Below are 27,018 nucleotides of genomic sequence, written 5' to 3' on the forward strand. Positions count from 1 at the left end.
TAAATAAAATCTTTTAAAAAAATTGACTTATCAAATGGCTTATAGTAAATGGCTTATTGTATAATGTATACAACAAATCCAGTCAGATCTTAATTTATAAAATGAAGGTATTAGAAGAGGTGCTTGTGGAAACCTTTTCTAGCCCAATTTTATGACCACTGTTGAAATCCACATCACCTGAAAGAGTATTTCAATAGCAGAGGAAACAACAGAGATCATAGCTTGACTACTGTTTGGAAATCATCAAGGCCTGATTGAAAAAAATAGTCTCTAAGCATGTTATTGTTACTCAGTATCTTAATAAAAAAGGAGGGAATCCTTTTTTTTAATTCATTTTTTTTTCATTAGACTTTGTATGTGTGCCAGACAGCATACTAAATTGTGATAAATTTAAAATGTATACCATTTGTAGTTTAGTATATGGGGTAGTATTTCTATAATGGATAACCCGGTATAGCTGTGGGATAGATTTCCCAAAGATAAAAAAGAAGAAAAATAATTAGAAAATAGAATCTATGTTTGTTTGCTTGACAAAAATAGAATTTTAATTTACATGATGCCAGTTTTTTCTTGTCTTAGCTCAGGTGAAACAGAAGTATAGTAGAACATTTTAGGTGTAAATGAAAGAATATCCAGAAAAAATTATTCAGCTTATACTGGTCAAGAATTACATTTCTTTTTCTTTTTTTTTTTCTTAAGATTTTATTTATTTATTCATGAGAGACACAGAGAGAGAGGCAGAGACATAGGCAGAGAGAGAAGCAGACTCCCTGCCCAACACGGGACTCAATCCCAGCACCCTGGGATCATGACCTGAGCCAAAGGCAGACCCTCAACCGCTGAGCCACCGAAGTGCCCCAAGAATTACACTTCTTTTTTAAAAATATTTATTTATTCATGAGAGACACAGAGAGAGGGGCAGAGACACAGACAGAGGGAGAAGCAGGTTCTTCGCAGGGAGCCTGATGTGGGACTTGATCCTCAGACCCTGGATCAGGCCCTGAGCCGAAGGCAGACACTGAACTCTGCTGAGTCACCCAGGCGTCCCAAGAATATTTTGATTCTATTTTAGGGTAATATTGATTCAGGGAGTTATAATACTGAGATTAAAGTATTCATTTAGCACTTTATATTTGGGGACAGTTTTTTTCTTTGGTTGGAAGTTTTCATTGTACATTATTTTTATCCTGAAAAGTAGGATGCTGATTTTATAAACATTAGGAAATTCATTGAGAGATGCTTCATGTTATTTTTTAATGAGGAAAATTGAAGATGATGATACTTAGCTTTCAAAATCAGGTCATTTGTTTTCCCCTATTTCTTGAACAATTCTCATCATATCAGATGGATAAGGAGGGAAATGCCTTTGGTGTGAAAAAATTAGGATACCTAGTTGTGTTTACACTATGTGAAACAGTATTTTATGGTTTAGATTTGTGTTTATTAGGTATACTGGCATTGCTATCTAAAATTGTTATCTGAGAACTCATATAACATTTACTCTAATAGAAGACATATTACTAAAGGTTAGATTAATAGGATAAAACTGACTAAAATGCAGAACTCATATACTTAGACTGTCATCTGGGCAGCAGAAAGATGTAATTTAATGCAGATATTATACCACTAATAGTATTAATACTAATAGTATTCTGTTAAAGAAGCCTTACGCTCAATTTGTTGTATAAATGCTGAAATATTTTCCTTATAGAAAAAAAGGCATTAGAAATATTTTTAAGTGACATGGAACTGGTTCTTTTAGAATTTTTACCATTAGTCACAGTAATGCTTTTGAACTTACTAGAATTACTCTTCTAGGATTGAAATTCCTAGAGCTTTTAAACTTTTTTTGTTGGAAGACTATTTTGAAAATGTTTTATAAATAGTTAAACCTACGAAGGTGTTTCTGTATATTGTGATTTTCATGGTAGTTATAAAACTTTAGGGTATTTGTTAGTTGACTGTGGTAAGTTGATACGTGGAGAAAATCCAACAAAGGAGAGGTGCTAGTAAGGCCAAATTTCAGTATTACTGATAATAATTGTATACTGATTATTGGATAATTTTATTGCAATCTGTTTAGAATTAGAAATATCTTTTATATACTCTTAGGGCTTGTAGGTGACAGTTCTTATAACAACATAAAGATTTCTCGAGCCCCAAATCACATTTTTTTACTGCTTCTCAGGTTTGAGCTGTTGGCAGCTTAGTAGCTATGCATTTCCTGTGCTGCTTTTCAGAATGCAATTTGTGTTGTTTTAGGGTATTTTGTCTTCATTGTCAGCAAGTAGAATTATTGGTGCTGTGTTGTCTAGGAATCTATGCAGGCGAAGCATAGAGAGCCCTTTCTTTGTGAAATTTAATGTGGATTACCCAAGTACAATTATAACTAATATATTTAGAATAAAAATTACAGGGTTATATGTAGAAGTATAGAACTAATTTTTATGCAATGATGACATGTGTTTAGTGAATAATCAATAAAACTATGTTGATGGTTGTCTGGCTAACTTATATTTGGAACACCAGGATTTTATAACATTTTTTATAGTAAAAATTATTAGAAGGAGCCTTGTAATTACATAGTTGGTTATATGGTAGTTTTGTGCTAAAAAGTTTTTTTTCCTTTTGAAAGAAATAAAAATACATTTTTTTCCAAACGGAACCAGCTGCTTCCAATTTTAGTTATGTCATTCATGATCTAGAGTTCCACAACAGCTTTATTAATGAAGCCAACTAACCACAGATGTGATAGATATGGAAATTATATGGTTAAATATCTTTTAAAAAATTAAGCACATAAATTGGTTTAAGCAGTAAGTTGTGAAAAGATTGTTCCAGTATTAGAAACATTAGACTTTTGTTTTTTAATAGCATATTTAGTTTTTGGTCTGGGCTATGTTTTTGTCTTGTTATTGAGTGCTTGAGTTCTGATGGTATTCATACTTGTTTGTTTTGCAGGCGCTGGGATGTTTACTGTATAAACTTTGTTTCTTCACTCTTCCTTTTGGTGAGAGTCAGGTAGCTATCTGTGATGGCAGCTTCACCATCCCAGACAATTCTCGTTACTCCCACAATATACATTGCTTAATAAGTAAGTACTTGGAAAAATTTGTGAAAAAATTGTAAGATACTGTACTTAAAAGTGGGCTATTTCATCTCTTTACCTAAACCTAGTTTTTTTGATTTCATGAAGAAAAACATTAAAAATATTTTATAAGACTTTTATAGGAATGAAAGTAGCCTACTTACTGATTAGCGCATGGATATTTTTAAGCCCCCTAGATAAGTTTTGGTAAAACACAGAGATTATGTAATTAAGGAAACTGGAATTTCTGGAAAAACTTACAGCAAAACATTTAATTACTCTGTCTATCCAGATCTGTTGCTTTTTTGGAATAAAGTATTACCAGTCTTAGATTTTAGCTTATTTGGTCATTCTTTTAAATATTTATTTCTGGGCAGCCCCTGTGGCTCAGCAGTTTAGCACCACCTTCAGCCCGGGGAGACCCGGGATTGAGTCCCATGTCAGGCTACCTGCATGGGGCCTCCCTCTCCCTCTGCCTGTGTTATGTCTCTGCTCCCCGCCCCCTCTGTCTCTCATGAATAAATAAATAAAATATTTAAAAAAATAAATATTTATTTATGATTGATTATAAAGTGTTTATTGGAAAACAACCTAAGTGTAGTATCAGAAAGAAGTAGTCCTATGGGCCCCTGACTCCAAAAGAATACCTCAGTTTTCCTTCTAGTCTCTGTTAAGAGTTTTTTTCTCCCTTTTGGATGGATATTATAATTTAATTTTTTAATATTTGTACATGGTAATATTTCTGGAAAATATTGAGAGTGGGGAGGATGGCTATCAGATATTAAAATTAAAATAATATTAGGAAGCTGAAGTATTTAAATAGCACCTCTCAGCACTGTTTTAATTAAAATGTTTCTAGCATTGCTACTATGTTTAGTAGTAGCAATTTTAAACATTCCCTGTCATAGCCTCCAGCTACACAACACAGATCAATGCAGTAGAAAAGAGGGCCAATCTAAATATATTTGATTTTGTATTATAAAGATGGCCATTCACCTCAGTGGAAAAAAATAGATGGAAATACAAAAAATTATTAGGCATTTGTGGGCCAAAAAACCAAGCTGAAAATCTCCCTCAAACTTAATGCTGAAAATTCAAATAAGTCAAAGACTTATATGTAAAAAATAGAACATAAATGTTCTTGAAGAAAATAGGCTTGAATTTATTGACAACCTTTTATTGAGGTCCTTGTAAATCATTGTAACAGTGACTGTTTTGCTTAGTATAATGTTTTCATCAAAGTTGAACTGAGGGTTTTATTGGGGATCTTTCAGGTCGTAGAAACGGACTGTTCTCAATGGACAGTACTGTATGAGACTGGAGAGTACATACCTTGATTCATGATTTAATTTGCTTTTAGTAGTAAAATCTTATTTTCTTGAGTTAGGTTGTTTTTTTCTTCTCTGTATATGTGTATGAGTATGTGTTTGTGTTTACTGAGAAGGGAAAGCAAAAAGGCTAAACATTTTTGATAATTTTATTTATTTTTTTAAAGATTTATTTATTTATTTATTTATTTATTTATTTATTTATTTATTTATTTATTTATTTATTTATGATAGACATAGAGAGAGGGAGAGAGGCAGAGACACAGGCAGAGGGAGAAGCAGGCTCCATGCCGGGAGCCCGATGTGGGACTCGATCCGGGGACTCCAGGATCACGCCCTGGGCCAAAGGCAGGCGCTAAACCACTGAGCCACCCAGGGATCCCCACATTTTTGATAGTTTTAGAATCTGATTGGGTTCTATCTAGTTCATTGATGCTTCACTGTTTTTCATATGCTTCCTTTATTACTCAATAAATGTATAGATTTTAGTTTTTATCAATTTAAAAATTTGACCATGTATTAATCTCTTTGAACTTTTATCTGAGAGCTAGGCAGAACAGAAAAAAAAATTGAATAAAATAAAAGCACTCAAGTAAAAGTTGGTATTTTATCTCCTGTCAAAGGATTTTTATGGACTTTACTTTTTTAAATATTGCCTTGAGTGATAAAAGCTTAACAAAATAGAGATTTTTTTAAAAGAACATACTTAGCGTATAATGTTTTTAGAAAACACTTAGATTCTTTGCAATTTTAATCTTTACATTTTTTCATATGTGACCTTGGCCTGTATCCTGCTATCCCATTTAGGTTTCTCTGTCTGCTTTTATAATATATAATTACTGATTTACATTGTTTTCAAATAAATTCTACATTCAGAAAACCAAGAATTGCCTAGTTGTGCTCATAGTTTTTGAAAATGAATCATTTTATATTACCAGTTATTCATGCAATGTAGTTGCCCCCACATATTAATATAAAATAAAGCATTTAAAAACATATCTTTTTAGTATTAACAGTTTTACTAATGCTGCTTGCATCTATTTTATATGACTCAGGATACATGAAAATGAAATGGCTATGCCTGATCTTTGTTAAAACTATATGGCTTGGGGGATCCCTGGGTGGCTCAGCTGTTTAGCGCCTGCCTTCGGCCCAGGGCGTGATCCTGGAGTCCCGGGATCGAGTCCCACGTCGGGCTCCTGACATGGAGCCTGCTTCTCCCTCTGCCTGTGACTCTGCCTCTCTCTGTGTATCTCATGAATAAAAAAAACAAAACAAACAAACAAAAAAACTATATGGCTTGTGGTTACATAAGAATTTGCGTATGCTTTTGAGTATCACCAGTTTTGTCAAGGATAATTATTATTACCTACCGTCTGTAAAGCTCAGTTTAACTATTAGTTTCATTATATTTTTCTCCTGATTTTTCTTCTTAAAAGTAGCAGAATCAATTATTTAGAATTTTTCTTCTTAGCTTCTGTTAACTTTTCTAATAGACAAATAATGGAGGTAAATTGAAGGGTGAGGGAGAAGTGTTTTCATTGTGGATCTAAGAGTTGGAAAGAGCTTAACATTTACAGGAGAATGAGAAGCATAACTAATGGGGTTACTGAACAGTTATGATCAATGAACAGAGGGCTGGCTGCCTAACCTTTCCTTTTAGCTTCTGTGTTGTAAGGTTGTTGAGGTAATCCATTGTAGAAGTTAAGAACAAAGCCTTGAGCCAAAGGGCCTGGACTTTTATCTTTGCTCTGTCACTACTTGATACAGAACATTGGGCATCTCCGTTTATCTTAATCACATTTCTAAAATGAGCATATTAGAAGTATCTACTTTATAATGATTATTGTGAAAATTAAATTATAAAAAATACTTCTTAACATGTGTAAGTATTCAGGCAAATGGGCCTGTTAATCTATATTCAATCCCCAAATTTACTTACACCTAGTAATAGGCAATGCTGGAAAGCCATACACTTCCCCTCAGAAGTAGGCTATTTTCCAAACATGGTTTCAGAGAGAACGTGTATGTCTGGAGAATTGTTCTGAAAGAAGGAGTATCAGAGATTGATGCATTTGGGTGCTTATTTCTTTTTTCTAGGCTAATAATTAGATAAATCACTGTCGTCTTATTGGAGAGGAATGAGTTACAGTAGTAGTAGAGAGGTCACTAGTACAGTGGTTTTTGGACTGTTTGACTATGATCCATAGTAAAACATACATTTTAGTTCTGATCTGGAGCACATGCGCTTGCGTGTGCACACACACAACATAAGTTTCATGAAACATTGCTTATACTTAGCATAATAATGCATTCTAATATTTTCTATTAAAATAAGTGACAGTCATGACCTTTTAAACTGATTTTATGTTCCATAAACGGGATCAATACAATTTGGCAAACTAAGCTGGCTTAGCAAATGTAGTCCCACATGGAAACACACGCCTGGGAGTTAGAGGTCCTTTAGTTAGGTTATAAGATGATATCATTTCTACCCACAGCGTGGTTACCTAATCATTAGGGGATGTTGTGCTGTGCTTAACTTGAGAAATAGAATTACCAATAAAGATACTGATTAGAGAGCTTAAAATCTCAAATTTATTGCCCCTTAATACTTTTCATTATTATGAAAGAAAACATATGTAGGTTGCCTGAAGAATCATTCTTTTCCACTCTGGATACTTAAAAAGCTTTTTGTAGATTAGGTCATGCCTAAAAAGTATATTCATGTGCCATACTGTTCTCTTCTCTTAGAGAATTTTTTCTGCTGAACTGTATTTAGGTGTTACGTCATTCATTGGTCTTCACAGAAGGAATGACCCATTGTCACTCATTGCAAGTTCTTAAGGATATTGTTACTCTGCGTGACCCTTCTTTAGAAAGACTTGAAGGAGTATTTATTTTTTGCTTTCAATATCAGGAATAGTGCTTTTTCATAACACCTGGTTTGTTTTTTGTGCTAGGGATACTATCATTCTTGTAAGGGATCATGTTGCTTTATTTGTGTTGCCAACTAGAAAGTAGAGAGCTAGAACCAAATCATATGCAGTTTCTTCACTGACATCATTATTGTAGGTTTTTTGGGGGCAGGGGCTCTCAGCCATTACTTTTTTATTAGTCCTAATTTTCTCATATATTTAAAAAATTTTATAGTTTTGAGGCTCCTGAGTGGCTCACTTGTTAAGTGTCTGCCTTTGTCTCAGGTCACGATCCCAGGATCCTGGGATTGAGCCCTGTGTCCGGCTCCCTGCTTGGCGGTGAGCCGGCTTCTCTTTCCCTTCCTCTGCCCTTCCCCCTGCTCATGCTCCCTCTCTCACTCTGGCCTCTCTCTCTCTCTCTCTCAAATAAATAAATAAGTCTTTGAAAAAGAAACTTAGAGTTTTGTATGCCTTTTCAGGTCCTTTATAGAAATAAATACTTATAAGCTACAGTTGAAATTAAATTTTATTTTATTATTTATTTATTTATTTTTTAAAAAGATTTTATTTATTCATTCATGAGAGAGACAGAGAGAGAGGCAGAGACACAGGCAGAGGGAGAAGCAGGCTCCATGCAGGGAGCCCGATGTGGGAACCCGGTCCCAGGAATCCAGGATCACACCCTGAGTCAAAGGCAAATGCTCAACCGCTGAGCCACCTAGGCATTCCTGAAATAGAATTTTAAAAGCTAAATAAACTTAATTGTTAGTATAGAAAAATAGCGTAAGTTTGTAAATTTTAGTTTCTTGTGACTTGTTTGGTTTTAAAAAATTATATGAATAAGAATTTATTGTTATAAGTCTGTTTAAATTTGTTTCTATATCCTGTACTGTTGTACTTTTAAAACATTTATTGGTGTCAATATCAAATATGATTTTGGAGGATAAAATAAACCTTGTAGGTTCCTGAATCTTCTCTGGAATGTGGTTGAATACAAACTAATAAATCAGTGTTTTTGGTTATTTATGTCTAGCAATGGTGACAAAATAGTAAAAAATCAATTTTATAAGTATCTATTTTAAGTATATAAAATCAAGTTACATGCAGAGTATTTTTTTAAAAGAAGATTTATTTATTTTTAGGCAGTGTATACCTATGTGCAGATAGAGGGGCAGGGGGAGAGAGAGAGAATCCCAAGCAGACTCGCTGCTGACCACAGAGCTTGATGTTTGGGGCTCATGACCAGAGCCAAGATCAATAGTCTGAAGCTTAACTGCCTGAGCCATCCAGGCTCTCCCATGCAGAGCATTTTTTTAAAACTGAGTTTAGAATCTCCTGGATCAATTTCTAAGTATGTGTTTAGTGTCATTTGCCATATAACTGTGTTTTTAACCTAAGTTTATCATGCTTTTGCAGATGTATTATACATTGTTCAAATACTACTTAAATTTGAAAGGAAGATTTAAATTCATTTTGATTTCTAACTTTAGTCATTTATATACTTAGATTTTTCTATACATAATTTTAATGGCAACATTCAGAGTATTATCTAATTGATGCCATACATTTTATATTGCAAATAGGCTTAAAAATTATTTGAGGGCTGCCTGCTTAGTTTGGTCAGTTAAGCAGCCCACTCTTGATTTCAGCTCAGGTCATGATCTCAGGGTCCTGAGATTGAGCCCCATGGGAGACTCCGCATTCAGCAGGAAGTTGGCTTCAGGATTCTTTCTCTCTCTCTCTCTCTCTGCCCCTCTCCAAGTTCATTCTTTTTCTAAAATAGATAAATCTTAAAAAAAATATGATTTGAACATTATAAGAACTTGGAGCTAATCAGCAAAGCAGAATTAGAACATGGAGATGTCCTAACAAATTATGAACTTTTTAGTTATAAATATCAGTCTTCTTATAAACTTGTGAATTAATAAGTGACCCAAGAAATAGATAAATAGTTTTTTTTTGGTTAGAAAAAAAAAGATCGTTTTGGTTAGAAGAAAAGTCAGGTATTTCAAATGATGCTGCAAGGCTGGTATGGCATCTGTTTATAATAGAACCATAAAACTCTGCTCATACTTCTGAACATGATATGAATAACATGCAGAAATAAGAACTGTGGTGAATATTGTTAGCATCAGTAAGGGAAGAAAGAATGTTTTTGGAAAATTATGGTGTCAACCCTGAATTACTTTGTTAAATATAATACATACAACTTAGTCTTTCCTCAGTAATTCAGGATCATTTGAAAATTAGTAGAGGTATTTTAGATAATGAAAATAAGGAACTCTACTGTGGCTTTGAAACTTTCTTTAATTCCCTAGTGTTTGTTAAACTCACTTTTTGTTTTGTGTCACTTTCTGAGAAGAATGTTTATATTTGCTTATATATGCTTCTGGTGCAGAGCTCTTCCATAACTGCTTTTAGGTTCAGTTAATGCTTTAAGTTTGTGTATAAAATACCAATTTCTATTTTCTAAAACATTAACAAAGGTTACTAGAATCACTGACCTTAGAATGAAAAAGGTACATGTATATATACGTTTTATTCTTTTAATGTGCTTCTAAATAGCTTCTTTGTGTTCAGTGGAACTTCTTAACGTTTTAATTTATCCTTGCAGGATTCATGCTTGAACCAGATCCAGAGCGTAGGCCTGACATATTTCAAGTGTCCTATTTTGCATTTAAATTTGCCAAAAAGGATTGTCCAGTCTCCAACATCAATGTAAGTAGTTTTTCAAGTAAGATATGAATTTAAAATCCCATTTCATCAGGTATAGATACATATAGTTTGAGAATTGCTTGTTTCATGACAAGTGGTTTGATTGTGTGCGTGTGAGAAGTATTTTTGATGCAAAGCCAGAGCTGCCAACCTGTACACTGAGGTGCACTGGGGAACTACTGCAGGATATTTTTCCTTTATGAGAGAGACACAGTGACATCTATTTGACACAGAACAAACTACTATTATTAAGTTGTTTGAGACTGTTAAGTTGGTTGGGTACCTAGGGATATGGTGAAAAATTCCTGAGACATTAAGCTCTGGGTAAACTGAAAAAGTTTGGTTACCTTTTAGATATATTGTATATTTTAGGAAGGTACTTAATGTCTCTTTCTTTTTCTGTGAAAATAATCATGAAGATCAAAACAATGAATGTAAACCCAGTGCCTCATCCATGGAAAGTGTTGAGTTGATAGTAGCTAATATTATTCAAAGGCTTTGAATTATATTCACTCTGTGCAGTATACCTGACTGTATCAGGATAACTTTGTGTGGCAAGTTTTTGCTAATTTTAATAAAGGTTTGGGTTCATCACTGATTTTAAGCCCATCTCAACTTTGTAAAGATCATTCTGGCTCTTGTTCTTACAATTTTTTTTTTTTTTTTTTTTTTTTTGGTGTGTAAAATTTAGTCCATTCCACTAAAAAAAAAAAAATAAAATAAAGAAAGCAGTACTATTTCTTTTTGTTTTGTTTTGTTTTTTTGTAATATATTCTTATATATTCTTTTGTTTTTTTTGTTTTTTTTGTAATATATTCTCTGTCGAAGCTGAAAGACAGGCAGTTCTAGCATTCTAGTAATGAAAGTAGGTTTATTTGACATTTAACTGTGGATTTTTATCTTTTCATTCAGCAAATATATATTTGGGTACCTAAAGTAAGAAAAATGTTATAGAGAGCACAAATGATCTTCTGCTCTCCTGTGCAAGCCTTTATAAGAGGTGTCATGAAAATTATCAGCACTATATAGGAACAGCACTTTCCCGAAATGCTTGATGTTTGCTTTTTTTCCCCAAAGTCATTTGGATAATAGTCATTGATTTACAAGTGTAACATAATCCTTCTTTTTAGCTGATAATTACCTGTTTGCAAAGTAGATATGATGATGTTCTGTTTCTTTTCCAAGGGTTTCTGTGGAACGTGAATATAAAAGTGACATTTGTGAAGCATGCAGTGGTATTTGTAGATTAGATCTGGCAAATATATGTGAACATGTTGTAGGTGTCTGAGGTGAAAGTAGTAGTATTTCATAGATAGTTAGAGTATATCCTTACTGTTTACATAAAACTGTTTGCAATTAAAATGGAAACCAAATGAAAAGTTTTATTTTTTTCTTCCAAGAATTCTTCTATTCCTTCAGCTCTTCCCGAACCGATGACTGCTAGTGAAGCAGCTTCTCGGAAAAGCCAAATAAAAGCCAGGTAGGCAGAGCTGTGCTGAAATTTGAAAAGACATTTTAAAAAAGTATATAGTTTTTGTTTTCAATCCTCCCGAGTACCATGGATTAAGTATCATTTTCATGCCCAGAAAGTGTATGTTCCTCACTGCATGTGATGGGGAGCTTAGCCAATATGAGCGTGTCTGCACTCGGCATGGTGTTGATGTTAGTCTGTACTTGAACTGCTCACCCCCTGTGATTAGGAAGTGATTGTGCAGTTACATCAGGTCATCTGGGGGGGCCATTATCTTATCACGTGGTAAATAACTAATTCATGAGATTTTTGTGTTGTGTTTATAGCTAGTATGATCTTTTTTAATTTAAGGGAAGAAAAAATAACTTACAGGCAACTATTTTAGAATATTCTAAATTCATGAGACATTTTGTGTCTTCTAATACCTATTTAGAATAGGTATTGGTATGTATCATTTATAATGAATGGTTATAATGGTAGTTCTTTTTAGACTGCTAAAGAAATAAAATGTTTTAAATTATTGTTCATAGTTCTTTATTGTACTGATAAGTTTGATGTGTATTATATAAGTTAAGAAGTGTATTTGGTAAGTGAATTGACAATTTTTTTTTCATACTATTTTTGGATTTAAAAGTTAATAAATAAGATTATATTTTAGGTGATCAGACAGGCATAATATTACATGTGGGAAGATTTCTTGGTTACAGCTTTTTTTTTTTTAAAGATCTATTTATTTATTAGAGAGAGAGAACATGAGCATGCAAATTGTGGGGGAGCAGAGGGAGATAATCCAAGAATCTCAAGCAGACTCCCTGCTGAGTATAGAGCTTGTCTCAGGACTGGATCTCACCACCTTAAGATCATGACCTGAGCTGATATCAAGAATTGGACACTTAATTGAGCTTTTTTTGTATTTTACTTATGCAGGTATTTTGCTTGATATAAAACACATAAAATATGTTTGTTATGTACTTGTTATATGCAAGTTATAGGTACTGGAAACACAAAGAAAAATGAGCAGTGTTTATTCTCAAGGAGCTCACATTCTAATGAAGACAGACAAGAAAACAGTTACAACCTGACAGAGACCAGGCAACTCTGAGAGTGGAGGAAGGGAAAGCAGGGAGTTGAGCATACTAGAGAACAGAAAGAATCCTTTCTCTGGGGCTGCAATTTGCTAAACTCTTCCTTGAAGATGAGTAGACAGTCACTTGAAGTGATGGGGAATGAAACTATAGCAGACAGGCACTTCAGGCAAGAAGAGTGGCCTTTGTGACAGTGCAAGGCTGGAGTATCAGGGGACATAAAGAGTGATAGGGAATGGTAGCTAGGTGCCAGTCATGAGCAGCTTGGTTTATTTTTATTTTTATTTTTTTAAATAATAAATTTATTTTTATTGGTGTTCAATTTGCCAGCATACAGAATAACACCCAGTGCTCATCCCGTCAAGTGCCCCCCTCAGTGCCCGTCACCCATTCACCCCCACCCCCCACCGTCCTCCCCTTCCACCACCCCTAGTTCGTTTCCCAGAGTTAGGAGTCTTTATGTTTTGTCTCCCTTTCTGATATTTCCACCCATTTCTTCTCCCTTCCCTCCTATTCCCTTTCACTATTATCTATATTCCCCAAATGAATGAGAACATACAATGTTTGTCCTTCTCCAATTGACTTATTTCACTCAGCAGCTTGGTTTATATGTCATGCTGAGAAATTTGGACTTGGGTCTTTAAGCCAGTAAATTTTCAACGTTGTGGTCAGTTCTGGTATTTGGCACTTTGCTGTGAGATGTGTTGTTATAATAATAAAAAAGGATTTGTTATTTATAAATTGTTAATATCATTTGTGAATGACTTCATTTAAAAAAATATGCTATCACTCTAAAAAGTTTTATCTTCATTCACTTGAATTTTAAGATACTCTCTCAAGTAAGTGACTGTGAAGAAGTAAGTTACATCTAACTTGGAGGAATCTGCTATGACTGACTGTCTTACCTATAGCATAGCTGTAGTTAGCAACTGCCGGTATAGTTGGGTGGCAGTTATGAATTATTATAGGACATGTCAGTTCAATTTTATTGTGGTCTTATTAAATTTATTTATTTTTTAAATATTTAATTATTTTAAAGAGAGGGAGAACAGGGATGGGGAGGAGCAGAGAGAGAATATCTTTCGAGCAGACTCTCTGGTGAGCTTGGAGCTTGAAGCTGCCAACTAGATCCCAAGACTCATGAGATCATGACCTAAGCCAAAACCAAGTCAGTTACTTAACTGACTCAGTCACCCAGACACCCCTGTTGTGGTTTTTTAAATAACTGTTTTGTCAATGATTAAATCTGTAAAAAAAAGTGGATAAAGATTTTTTAAAAAGTGTGAGTCAACTGAACAAAACTGATGCTTTGAATCTATCTTCACCATGTCACGAGTCATTGCTGTACAGTTATAAGCAAATGAAATAGTTAATGCAACTAAAATTCACAGTGCTATTCATATTATGTTAAATCTGTACATTACATTAAAAATTAGGTTAATTGGTGCTTATTGGTCAATAATAATAAAATTCTTTATTGATAGAATTAGTAAAGTACTTGAAAAAATTTAAATGTGTATAAAACTTAATTTAAAAACTTAAATTAGTCTTTTTTTCATGTAAAAGGCTTATTAATGGGGGACAAGTGATTGGAGAAATCTTTAAATAGCTAGTATCAGGGATGCCTGGATGGTCAGCAGTTGAGCGTCTGCCTTTGGCCTTTGGCCGGATTGAGGCCCACAACGGGCTCCCTGCATGGAGCCTGCTTCTCCCTCTGCCTGTGTCTCTGCCTCTCTCTCTCTGTCTTTCATGAATAAATAAATAAAATCTTTAAAAAAATAGCTATTATCAAAAAAATGAGCTATTATCATTATTTACATGTTATAGAGCTTTTATGAATATTATCCATCTATCCTGCCTTTACTGTGTGGCATTTTTTGTTTTACTTCCTAAAAGCCCCTTTCTACCTCCACGAAACCTACATCTGCTCTTGGGACTGTTAAACATGTGAGACTTTTGTGACTTGTATCTGAAAATGGAAAGGTTGAGAATAACTGTCCTGGCAGATGGAAACACTAAAGTATTTTAAGAGGAGAGAGAGTCTGTGTTTTAGGAAGATTGTTCAGGTGATAGAGAGTAGGAAAGACAAGGGAGGAAGCAGAGCAAACAGCTTTGTCTCTTGTAATCATGCAGATGAAGCTGCACAGTAGCATTGGTACCCGTGATTACTCAGCCGTTTGTTTTAGTTCAGTTCCTGTCTTCATGTTGCCTCATCTGCCCAGGCATTTTCTTCCTATTTCTTCACACAGAATGCTTTCTTTTTTTATGGTCTAATGAAAGTGTGTTTAGTTTTTACCCTTGAGTGCCTACCTGATGCCTTTTAGTTTTCTTTAAAGATTTTATTTATTTATCAGAGAGGGAGAGCGAGCACTAGAGGGGTGAGAGGCAGAGGAAAAACCAGACGTCCCCACTGAGCAGGGAGCCTCACCTTATTATGCAGGGCTTGATCCGAGGACCCTGGGATCATGCCCTGAGCTGAAGGCAGACACTTAACCAACTGAGCTACTCAGGTGCCCCTACTTGAAACCTTTCTAGCCAAATTAGATAAAGGTAGAATTACTCCTCTGTGAAACTCTTGACATGACAGTACTAGCTTGGCACTGATTATTTCTACTATCTTCTATTTTATTGTATTTTCATGAACATACATCATCTTCCTAGTTTACTATAAATTTTTTGAAGACTGTGTATTGTGCTTTGTTTGCTGGATATCAGTAATCATATAATAGATATTGGTATATTGGTAAAATACATTAGGAAACACTACACTAAAATCTGTGGAAATTTTAATAAGCTTTTAGGAGATTTGCTGCACTCATGTGGTTGTGAATCTCTATAGAGCAATTATTTATAACAGGAATAAGGCTGGGTGAGATCTGGCCTGTACTATGCACTTAATGAAGGATGGATAGACAGATGAAAAGATTATATAGGACGTACAATCCCCAATTACTTGAATTTAGGGAGTACAGCATTGGCTTTAGTGTCATATCCATAATTTGAATTCAGGAAGTACTTGATTATCACTAAAATGAGATATAATTGGTTATACATATACATGATAATTTTTTTGCCTTTTAGTTCAGTTTTCATATGACTTGTTTCATAACTTAGCCTATCTAAAACATAAATGTTATTTTTAGAAAGCAGCACACATACAATGTATTTCTATTATTATCTAAAATCTTTTGATTCAATTTCAGTTCTTTCTTAGAAAGATAGTTAAGAGGGCTCCCTCTTGTGGTATATATACAGAGAGTTAAGAAAGAACTGTAAATCTGTAGTTACTGTACTTAGGACTTTCTCCAAATGTAACATATATGGACTTGGTAAATCATGTATGCAAACTTTTGAACCAAATCATTTGAAAAGGTGCTAAGGGAACTTGGTAAAGAGATTTTATGGCAGTCCTCTTGAAAAGTGAACATATGACCCTATTAAAAAGTATTTGAATTTTTGTACTGAATTTATAGAAAAAATAAGTTGATAAATATGTAAGTTAAAGATTTTCCCTAGCTTTTTTCTGAAAAAGAAAAGAAAATATTTGTCTTTTAGTGTCCATAAAGATTTTCCTTAGCTTTCTTCTGAAAAAGAAAAGAAAATATTTGTGTCTTTTAGTGTCCTTGCTTTCAAAACTGTGCTTATCACTTTGACCATCCATGTCTGTGGCTTAAACTAAGTCCTAGTGGGAAAAATTTTATATAATTCCATTCACTGTTCTAAGTAGAGCATAGTTACAGATTCAGGAAGTTGAATGTGAGCAAGTAGCTCCACTTATTGAAAGTTTTGGCTCCTTTTGTTCTTTATACCCTGGAGTGTGATCTTTTCTTTCTTAGGCCTAAAGTCTAATAAGCTAAGGGAGACTGTTGTTTTTCATTTCTTGTTTTTATTTTTCTGACTGGTTTGGAGACCTGGCTCCTGATTTCGTCCAGAACCTCATGAGAAGGTTTCTGTTTGCTTCCTTTATTTCATCTCCATAAAGGAGTCCTATATTCTTTGTCTACCAGCTTCAGGGGCAGACTATGAATGGTAGGTAGCACAGTGGTTGAAAGAAATTGTTAGGTTTATTTTATTTACTTTCTTATCTTTATTAAACATTTAATACTTAAGAATGAGACAGGAAGAAGCCAAGAGGACTAACATGATCATCAATAAAATTAAAATGCACCTGTTGAAATAGATGCTTTATTAGGACAAATAGATAATTAGAAATAACCAGGATTTGGAATGAAATATATTCTTCTGTTGTAGAATAACAGATACCATTGGACCAACAGAAACCTCAATTGCACCAAGACAAAGACCAAAGGCCAACTCTACTACTGCCACTCCCAGTGTGCTGACCATTCAGAGTTCAGCAACACCTGTTAAAGTCCCTGCTCCTGGTGAATTTGGTAACCACAGACCAAAAGGTAATAACAGCCCTGTCACTCTTGTCACCTTTATGGTTAACTTAAACCTTCTATGATTTGATATCCTAGGAGTATAAATTCCCGGCAAACTTACTATTGTGAAGCAGATAACTTAATGCTTGAAGAAATTTTCTACTGATGTCTAATAAACTCAACTGTTTTCCTAAAATTCTAGGCAAAAGTAGTTACTGATAATATCAAAGTATGATACAAAAAGCTTCCAGTTTGCTTATGCCATAGGGTCATCAACTAGTAGGGTTCAAGGTTGATAATAAAGTTCAAGAATATAGAAAATTCTTTATTGTGTTGGAAAGGAGGAAGCTCTTTGTCTTTCTACTGCATCTCGAGCTTTGGCAGAGGAATCTATCTTGGGTCATGTGGGCATTACAACAGAGAAACCTATCTTCTCATCCGATTTTGAGAAGACTTATTTTTCTAATCTAAAATATCCTCAAAGCATTATGGTACAGTGTAGTACTGAAAAAAAAAAAAAAAAAGAACTCCCCAAGAAAATATCTCTAATATTAGGTAGTAAACTTGTCCTCTCAAGGGTCTGGATATATAACTTGAAGGTCCATCTCAAGAAAACCCTGTTTTGCACTTCATTTCATGTTATAGCTGTTTTGTTTTAATGTTAAAATGTTTTCAGTTAAAATGTATTCCGTTAGTACACTCTAATGGTTAAGAGCCCATACTTAGAGTCTCATAAACTCGAATGTGAGTTCTGTTTTTCCCATTTCTTAACGTAATAAAAATTCTGGTATCTATTTGATAGAATTGCTGTGAGGATTAACTAACTGTTTAATATAATCCCTTGCCACATAGTATGTCCTTAAAAATGTTAAATATTAGCTACTATTATTACTGTTAATATATATATACTCAGGAAAGATGTTTATATTACCTGATGCATTCCTACGTAATTTTGTCATGATCAGGCACACCAGATGAAGGATTATTCTGTGGAAAAGGGAAAATAGGGGAAGTTGAAGCCTTTTGTGTCCATTTCTTAGCCTCACTGTTCTCTCCTGTAAAATGAGAATAACACCTGTTTTTCCTGTTACAAGAAATACATGACAAGGTGTGTGATATCTGGGAAGATTCTGTTTTGTAGTAAGCATTTAGTATTATTTTTTTCTACTATTTTGAGTTGGAGATCCTGTTATTCTTTTCTATCATGTATCAATGCCCTCCAGCCAAAACACACTAGGAACACACTTGTATTTGAACAGGTTGGGCTTATTACTCACATATCATGGGAATCTGTGGGAATATCTCAGTAACATGGTGTTTGGAAAGACTTATTGAAGGATTTGGGCTTGTTTTAGGTAATTTTGGGGAAGCTTGAAGGAAGTGGGGCTTTGCTCTGGGTTGAATGTGTTTAACGTAAGTGGATTCATACCGTACATGGTTCTCTGCAGCTTGATTTTTTTTTAACTCCTGTATTTAGGAGAGGTTTACACATTAGTTCATATAGGTCTACTGTGTAGTTTTTAATATATAGATGATATTCACCATAGCTTATATAACCATTTAGGTTATTTCCAAAATTTGCTGCTATTAATAGTGTTGTGATGAATATCCTTATAACAGACTCTTGATTTCCATGTTAAAGCATTTTTCTGAGGAAGATTAAAAAATATACTCATTTAAAATTTGTCAGATATTGCTACATTGCCATCAAAAAAAGGACTTCAAAAATTTACGCTATCAAAACAGTGTGTGTCCTTTGATTCTTATCCTTGCCAATACCTGTAGTATTGGTTTTTAAAAATGTTTCCTTACTGATAACTGAAATACCTTTGTTTTTATTTTAATATTCCTGATTAATAATGTTGTTTTATGTTTACTGACCATTTGTTTTTTTCTGTGAATTATCTTTGGCAATTTTCTGTGAGATTGTTCTGCTTTTATTTATTTTTTATTGCCCTTAAGATTTTGTTTTTATGTATTTTGAATATTCTTTGCTAAATATGTTGTAAATATTTTCTTGAAATTTGTCTTTACTGGTGAATTCACGTAACTTTTCTGAGCCTTAGGTTTGTCATTTGCAAAATGGAGAATAATAGTGTGATGATTTAATGATATACATGAAAGCATTGTTTCCATGTAGGATTATTATGATATTGTTTGCGATTTTTCTGCTGCTCTGTGGCCTTGGCTTGAGAACCAAGGAACTCCTTTTATAGCTTGATGTCGCTAAAGCAAAGTCACAGTTTGTGAGGTGAGAGGTGAGCCACATGAGTTATTGCATGATGATCACTGATGTGATTGGGGTTCACCCCCAGCCACAGGTGTTCTGTAGTTAGACATCAGGGTCCTAAAAGGTGAACATAGCTGAGGAACTTAACTTTTTTTAATACTCTACTAAATGGAAAGAAATGCACTTAAAATGGCTAATAGTGGTAATGTCTAAGTGGTAGAATTATGGTTTTAATTTTCTTCTGTATATTTTTATAAATGTCTCAACACAAATTACAATGAACATACATTTCCTTATAATTAGGGGATTTAGAAAATTATAAAACTGTTTCCATAGAGGTGTTGTATTTAAGGCCGGGGGTGGTTTGAAGATATTGAAGAATCCTCTTCTCCTTCCTTGCTCTCTTCCTCTTTTATCCTCATAGGATTAAATAACTGTACTCGAATTTATGGTTACTCATTGGAGGAGAATATAGAAATTGTGGTATATTGCACTTCCTCTTTTTGATGTTCTGTGTCTCTTTTCATTAATTTCAAAAATTTATTCATAGGATTTGCCTTAGGTAGAATTTATGAAGCTTATAAATAAATATCCACTTAGGAGACAGTGTTGATTGAGTCACTACACTAGTATTTATTGAACATCTGTTACATAAAAGATTCCTTGGGACCTAATAGATCAGTAAATCATCATCCCATCCATCAAGGGCCCTCGTTAGGAAATAGTCACAAAGACAATATTTGGAAGGCAGAATGAAATGTTATAAACCAAGTGGAAGTGTTAGATGGAGGAACAAGGAAGAGAGACTTGAGCTAAACTTTAAAGGATAAGAAGAATTGCAGTAGGTGGAAGGTGGTAGTGTAGACAGAATCATATTGGTAAAGACACAGACTCATGCCAGCTCATGTAGTAGTTGAGAGGCTAGAAACAAAGGACGTGGCTGGTGTGTTCATGCAGAGATAAGATAGGAAAAAAGAAGCATTTCTAAGACATTGGCTTGTTCAGAGTTGTGGCTGACAAAATTAATTTTCATGGGTTCTTAACATTATAGTAAATAATTCCTTCAGACTATGTGCTTATGGAAGTTTCTATGTTATAAAATGAGGATAAAATTACCTTGGTTAATGATTATTGAAACGGATGTTTTGAAATCCAGGCATTCTGTTGAAATCTTGAATCTGTTAACATACGTTTCTGGAAACCACTTTTAGGAGCACTGAGACCTGGAAATGGCCCTGAGATTGTATTGGGACAGGGGCCCCCTCAGCAGCCTCCACCACAGCATAGAGTACTTCAGCAGCTACAACAGGGAGATTGGAGATTGCAGCAACTTCATTTACAGCATCGTCATCCTCAGCAGCAGCAGCAGCAGCAGCAGCAGCTACTTCAGGATGCCTATATGCAGCAGGTGATTCTCCAGTTACTTTAGATACAGAAGTAGTGTTGTGAAATTCATGTGGCTATTTGAATGAATTCAGTGAATTCCCTGTCATATCATGGGCACCGTGAAGGCTAGATCCAAGTAGATGTTTGCTCAATTTCCATATTATTAAAGGATATTTTGCTTGTATTCTGTTAGAATCTTGAGAATATTCTGTTGAAATAGGTTGCTTTATGGCTTTGTGAAGCAAAAAAATGTTCAGTCATTAGGCATTAAGAATGAACATGGCAATTTATGATGAATGTTATAATTTTCTTTTCTTTCTTTTTTTTTTTTTAAGATTTTATTTATTCATGAGAGACACAGAGAGAGAGAGAGAGGCAGAGACACAGGCAAAGGGAGAAGCAGGCTGCATGCAAGGAGCCTGATGTGGGACTCAATCCCGGCCCCTGGGATCACTCCCTGAGCCAAAGGCAGACGCTTAACTGCTGAGCCACCCAGGCGTCCCAGATGTTATCATTTTCAAGTTATGTTTTGAGTTAAGAAATAGATTAATACCGTTATTGCTGGAAAGGTGATATTTAGGCTTTCGAAGTAACCTTATCTTGGGTTTTTGTTCTAATTTTTTGTTTTTGTTTTTTGCCTGGGTTGTTGTTGTCCTGGGTTGTTGTTGTTCTTGGTGTGTGTGTGTGTGTGTGTGTAGGAGTGACATTTAGAGTTGGAAGGGACAGAAAAAAATGTCCTTAAGTTCTGTTCTGCCCTTTGCCTTATCAGAACCTGCAAATTTCTAGTTTCATTAAACTATTTTAAATTTAATGACTTGTAACAATCATCTTTCCATCATTTCCTGAAATATTTTTGAGCCTAGTAAACAGTAAACACATGGCACTTCTCATAGGTGTCTCTCTCCTCTGGTCTTGAATGATAGACCCAGAGCAGAACATAGTTAAGTTCTGCTTAACTAATCCAAGCCAATGGATTGCTGGAAGATATCACTGAAGGGGAGATAGAAGAGATTGGAAATTTATGAATCTTGGACACAAGTTACTTCAGGGGATCTCATCAACTGGTAAATGTGTTTAGGTTTAGTTTTCTTCTGAGCATCCCTAAACTGCTCTGGGAATGGTTTTAGTTGGTTCTGTTATGTTTTGTTGATAATTTTGAAGCCAATTCCAGTAAGCATATATAAATTATAGTCAGTTATGGACTATAGTTACTTTACATTGGTGTTTGGACTACTAACACCCATATCATTGTTATCATGGTAAGCTACAAACAAACAGAAACCACAACCAAAAAAACTATGGCACAAAAAAGGCATGAATAATACTGATGAATTACTTTGTGTTTTCATTGTAGTATCAACATGCAATGCAGCAGCAACAGATACTTCATCAACAGTTTTTAATGCATTCAGTGTATCAGCCACAACCTTCTGCATCTCAGTATCCTACAATGGTAAGTGTCACATAATTTCTAGATACTTCTTTCTGAGAATATATTCCAGTGTTGGAATTCACAGTATGAATGGCATTATTCAGAATTCAGTTATTCAAAATCAACTCCAGTCAGCTAATTAACACATTTTCAACAAAGCCAGTCACGTTTTCTAAAGCAGTTTTCCATTGGTCTGAACTGTAGCACCTGAATTTGGCACACTGTAACTAACTGGTGGTATTTTTCTCTGTTGTCATAGTATAAGGGAAATGATCTATTTCCCATAATCCTTTGTTGTATGTCTCTTTCATTTGGCACATGTCTGTTGAATAAAAAAAAGAAACCCAAAGGGAAATTGCATTTGTTTCAGAAAATAGTGTGATTTTAAAAATTTATTTATTTATTTATTTATTTATTTATTTAGTGTGATTTTTTTTTTTTAAATAGCAACCCTGTATTAGTGACTGTCAGCTACTCTCTTGGTTTTTTTTCTTCTTAAACTATTCATAGGAGGAGTTTTGAATTCTGTCAAGTGAGCCTAGCTTCACAATTTTTTCTTTTTTTTAATTGAGGTACAATTGACATAACAGTATATTCTTTTCAGGGATGCAACTTAATGATTTGATACTTGTATATTTTGCAAATGATCACCATAATACATGCAGTTAAACAACTTCTTAAATAGACTTATTTTATCTTGCTATGGTGTTCTGGTAGCAAGCTGCTCTTCATGCATAAATTATTTTTCAGCTTCTGTTTTGTTGCCAGTGTGAAAAGGAAAGAACATAGTAAACAGGTGTGATACTGACTGTGCTTTAGTGACACTGAGCATTGTTTGTGTAACGGCATTTCTTGTTTTAGATGCAGCAGTACCAGCAGGCTTTCCTGCAGCAACAAATGCTAGTTCAGCATCAGCAGTCCCAGCAACAGGCTTCACCTGAATATCTTACCTCCCCTCAAGAGTTTGCACCTGCCTTAGTTTCCTACACTTCATCACTTCCAGCTCAGGTTGGAACCTTAGTGGACTCCTCTTACAGTGCCAATAGGCAAGTATTTTTCCAGTAAACGCAAAAGAAATGACTGTGAAAGTGGGTATAAATGTAGAGTGGCCGCATTAAGTGGCTCCTGAATTGAGAGTCCATTTTTCTGCAATATCCCCCTTTTTTCTCTCCTATTTCTCTCTTCTTGTCCCTGAGCATCCCTATTCTTTGCATTTCCATCAGTTAGGTCTGCCAGTTGCTATCTGTAGGTGAGGCTTATGCTGCTAGATACTGCTAGCAGCATTTAAGCCTCAGAAAATTAGTGGCTTACATGTTAAGACATTCTTTGTAATTTAAATAGAAACAAAACCCTAACAAGCTACTTAAGTAGTTAAAAAAAATAATCCTTGTAGACCGTTAATTTGTCTACTTATATATTGTTACTTTCAATTAATTTGATAATATTTATTCATAAAGATTGTCTAATTTAGTTTAAAGAGGTAAAAAAAAATAGTATTGTGTCATTTGGTTTTCTTTAAAGACACTGCAAGCTTACTGTTACCACAGCCTAGTATATTTTAGTTATTTAGATATCTTGGTTAGTAGAGTTATTTTTCATGGGTAATTCATATTGAAAACACTACAATAACTTAAAGAACTGTGGTATAAATTTTCTCAAACTCAGATTTGAATTGAGGAGTGCTTCAGGATTTTGCAATGAAAAGTCTCTTGACCATTATGACTAATTGCTAATATTTTTAGATATGTAGGAGGAAGTAGCTATTAGAACTCAAGAAGTTCTCATACAAAATTATTTCAAGATATGATCATTAGCTGGGAAAAGGTATCTGCAGGCTTTGGCTAGAATTTAGGCATGAGAAAAAGTGATGTCAGTAGCATACTTGTTCATTGAGCATATTAAGAGAGGGATAAAGTATACAGTTTGCTGTAGTACACCTCCCAACCTGTGTGTGTGTGTGTGTGTGTGTGTGTGTGAGAGAGAGAGAGAGAAAGGGAGAGAAGGGGGGAGGGAGAAAACAAATGAATTTATTGAAATGTTTTCCTAAATCAAAAATTGAAATGCAGAGCAGGGCATAAGATCAGAGGATGGTTTAAAGATCCAGACTGATACTTGCCGAATTATTTATTTATTTATTTATTTAAAAGATTTATTTATTTACCCATGATAGACATAGAGAGAGAGAGAGAGAGAGAGAGAGAGAGAGAGAGAGAGGCAGAGACACAGGAGGAGGGAGAAGCAGGCGTGGACTCGATCCCGGGACTCCAGGATCGCGCCCTGGGCCAAAGGCAGGCGCCAAACCGCTGAGCCACCCAGGGATCCCCACCAAATTATTTATTACTTGCCTACTCTAAATAGAGTAGGCAATTTACCACATAGCACTTTTTTCTTTAATAAATTAATAGCACTATTGCAAATAATAACATTAAAACAAATAATATTAAACATTTTAAACAAAGCCACTAAATACAATCTGTGAAGCACAAATAGTAATCTAATAAAAAAGACATCCCTAAAAAATAAGTCCCCTACGGATAAGAGTGGAATAGTTTTATTCTTCATTAAAAATGAGATTTTCTGTGCAATATTGTTTAGGATACCGATGAGACTATATTAACCTTTTTTTACTTTTGATGTTAATTAGTATCAAAAATGTCAATTCTATCTAGTATATACATAGGTAGAAACAGTTATATACTTGGCAAATAGGTATACTAGCTTCCCAGAGGAACCCTCCAGTCACTCTTGGGGCCTTAGTGCTACTGCGTTAATATTCTCATTTAATATCAATCTTTACTAAAGATGATTTGTTGAGTACAATATCTTCATTTAAAAGGTGATTTGTAAGCAAATATTCCTGCTTATAACTGAATCAGTGGAAGGTGAAAATTGAATTAAATGCTTGGCTCTAAGTGTATTGGAGCTATTTGAGCAGAAAATAAGAAACAAAGAAATAAGAAACCAAGAAACCTTTCCCTTAGACAAAGGGAAAGGGTCAATATCTTGGTTAGTGTGATTATTTCTTTTCCCACTTAATCTGCTAAAATTTCTACTCTTCCATTGACTTAATATAGCTTTAGTATGACTATTGGAGAATATTACCATGTTGTAGTCACATAATAGTGAAATAAACATCAGCGTGTATATTATTTTGCTTATTATGATAGATTCCCCAGTTGTATTAATTATTTGTTGCTGCATAATAAATCATCCCCAAATTTAGCATTTTAAAGCAATGATAAACATTTATTATCTCACATACTTTCTTTGGATCAGGAATTTAGGAGTGCCTTAACTGTATGTTTATGTACAGAGAAGAGTCTCTCAGAATACAGTTAAGATGTTTACCTGGAGCTACGGGTCTGTTGAAGGCTTGGCTGGTATTGAGGATCTTTTCCTAAGATGGCTCATTCAATATGGCTTAGGGCAGGAGGCCTCAGTTCTCTGCCATATGGATCTTTCCAAAAGATTGCTTAATTATTCTCTTTTGCAAAGCTGAAGACTGTTTTGAATAAAGAATTATTTGTTCTGATTTGTTCAAGAGCGTGGTCCAAAGGAGAGAGCAAGAAAGAACCTGTGTGATGCTTTTTATGATCTAGTCTCAGGAATCATACCCTGACACTTCTCTGCCATATTTCATTTGTTGGAATCAAGTCACTAGGTCTAGCTTAATATTCAAGGGCAGGGGAATATGCCCTTTGAAGGGAGAAGTGTCAGAGAACTTGAGGACATTTTAATACCTATCTAAACTGTAGGTTAAGGTGACACACCTCATTGAATCAATGATTCCTTCCTAGGAATATGAAGAGGAGGATAGGGATAGGGAACCAGGAAGTTCTGAAAGGGATCACTGGCAGGCAGGAGGGAGAATGCCTATATTCCTTTTTGAGTGTTAGCCTCTCTTACTTGTGTTTCAGGGACTCTGGAAGTCCTTTAGGGTAGCTTTGAAATTTAGAGATAAGATTCTGTCAGAGGGGCGCAGGTTTAGACTTTGGCAGTTGATGCATTCCCAGAGTGAGTTCTAAACTGAATTATATTTATTATTAAGATACCTAAGTTATATTTACTAAGAAAGACTGTTTACTTATTGGTCAATTACTATGTTTTTGTCTAGCTTTCAATAAGTGTTTAAACTTCACATTCTTGGCTCAGGTATACTAGGGGGATTAAATGGGCAGCTTCTGTCTTCTCTTTCAAGACCTGTGTGGTAACAGTGGCAGTAAGCTCTCAGGGGAAAGTGAATTTAAGGGAATGAGTCTAGGCTTGCAAAATTGAGATGCACATAGAAATTCTCCCTCCATTATCAATGTTAAAATATCTGGATCTGAATTACAAAACAAACTTGAGAACTTTGTTACATTAGCTTGTGACTATGCTGTATTTCCAGGCTGGGTTGAATGAGAGGTACCCAGGGGTTCTTAGGTTAAGAAATCTTTAGACTCTTACCTTCTCATAAAAGCCAAGAGGCCTATTAGATAACTTTCATAAAACCAATGGTTTCAGGCTCCAGACTATATAGATCTTTAAATACCATAAATTATTTATTATGTAGAAAATAACCCTCATCTAGTTTTAGCTAATTCATAAAGCACTCCTAACAGTTCATCTTTTCTTGGTAGCTATACAGAGAATGCCTTTGTCAAAAGGAAAATTGTTGTGGTATATCAGCATAACCAGGACATAAGATCATCATACTTAAGAGTGATTTTAGAGTGATATTGTTTGAAATAGCACTTTAGGGCTATTCACTATGATAATCATAATAATTATTGAGTGCTGATTTCTTTTTCTAGACACTGCTCTCTGCTTTATATGTATTAAATGATTTCAGTAACTTTATGAGGTAGGTACAGTTACTCCTGTTTTGCAGAAGGGGAAGCTGAGACAGAGAGGTTAAGGAACTTGCCCAAGGGTACATATGGAGGCAGTTCAAATCCCGAGTGGTGTCGTCAATCTATGCCTTGATCATAATAAAAAGAT

The 27,018-nt window shown here is 34.6% G+C and overlaps 1 protein-coding gene across 4 annotated transcripts in view; it reads left to right on the plus strand.

Annotated features, from left to right (window-relative positions):
* Nucleotides 1–27,018, plus strand: part of BMP2K (BMP2 inducible kinase) — a 114,273-nt gene that overhangs the window by 59,886 nt on the left and 27,369 nt on the right. For all 4 annotated transcript variants that reach the window (XM_072810020.1, XM_072810021.1, XM_072810019.1 and 1 more), the window contains 7 exons: nt 2,962–3,094; nt 9,949–10,052; nt 11,450–11,529; nt 16,857–17,017; nt 20,432–20,628; nt 21,961–22,059; nt 22,900–23,084. In XM_072810020.1, the coding sequence (XP_072666121.1) occupies nt 2,962–3,094; nt 9,949–10,052; nt 11,450–11,529; nt 16,857–17,017; nt 20,432–20,628; nt 21,961–22,059; nt 22,900–23,084 (959 nt within the window). The remainder of the gene's footprint in view (nt 1–2,961; nt 3,095–9,948; nt 10,053–11,449; nt 11,530–16,856; nt 17,018–20,431; nt 20,629–21,960; nt 22,060–22,899; nt 23,085–27,018) is intronic.

The sequence above is a fragment of the Canis lupus genome, chromosome 33 (assembly GCF_048164855.1).
Source record: "Canis lupus baileyi chromosome 33, mCanLup2.hap1, whole genome shotgun sequence".
Lineage (NCBI taxonomy): Eukaryota > Metazoa > Chordata > Mammalia > Carnivora > Canidae > Canis > Canis lupus.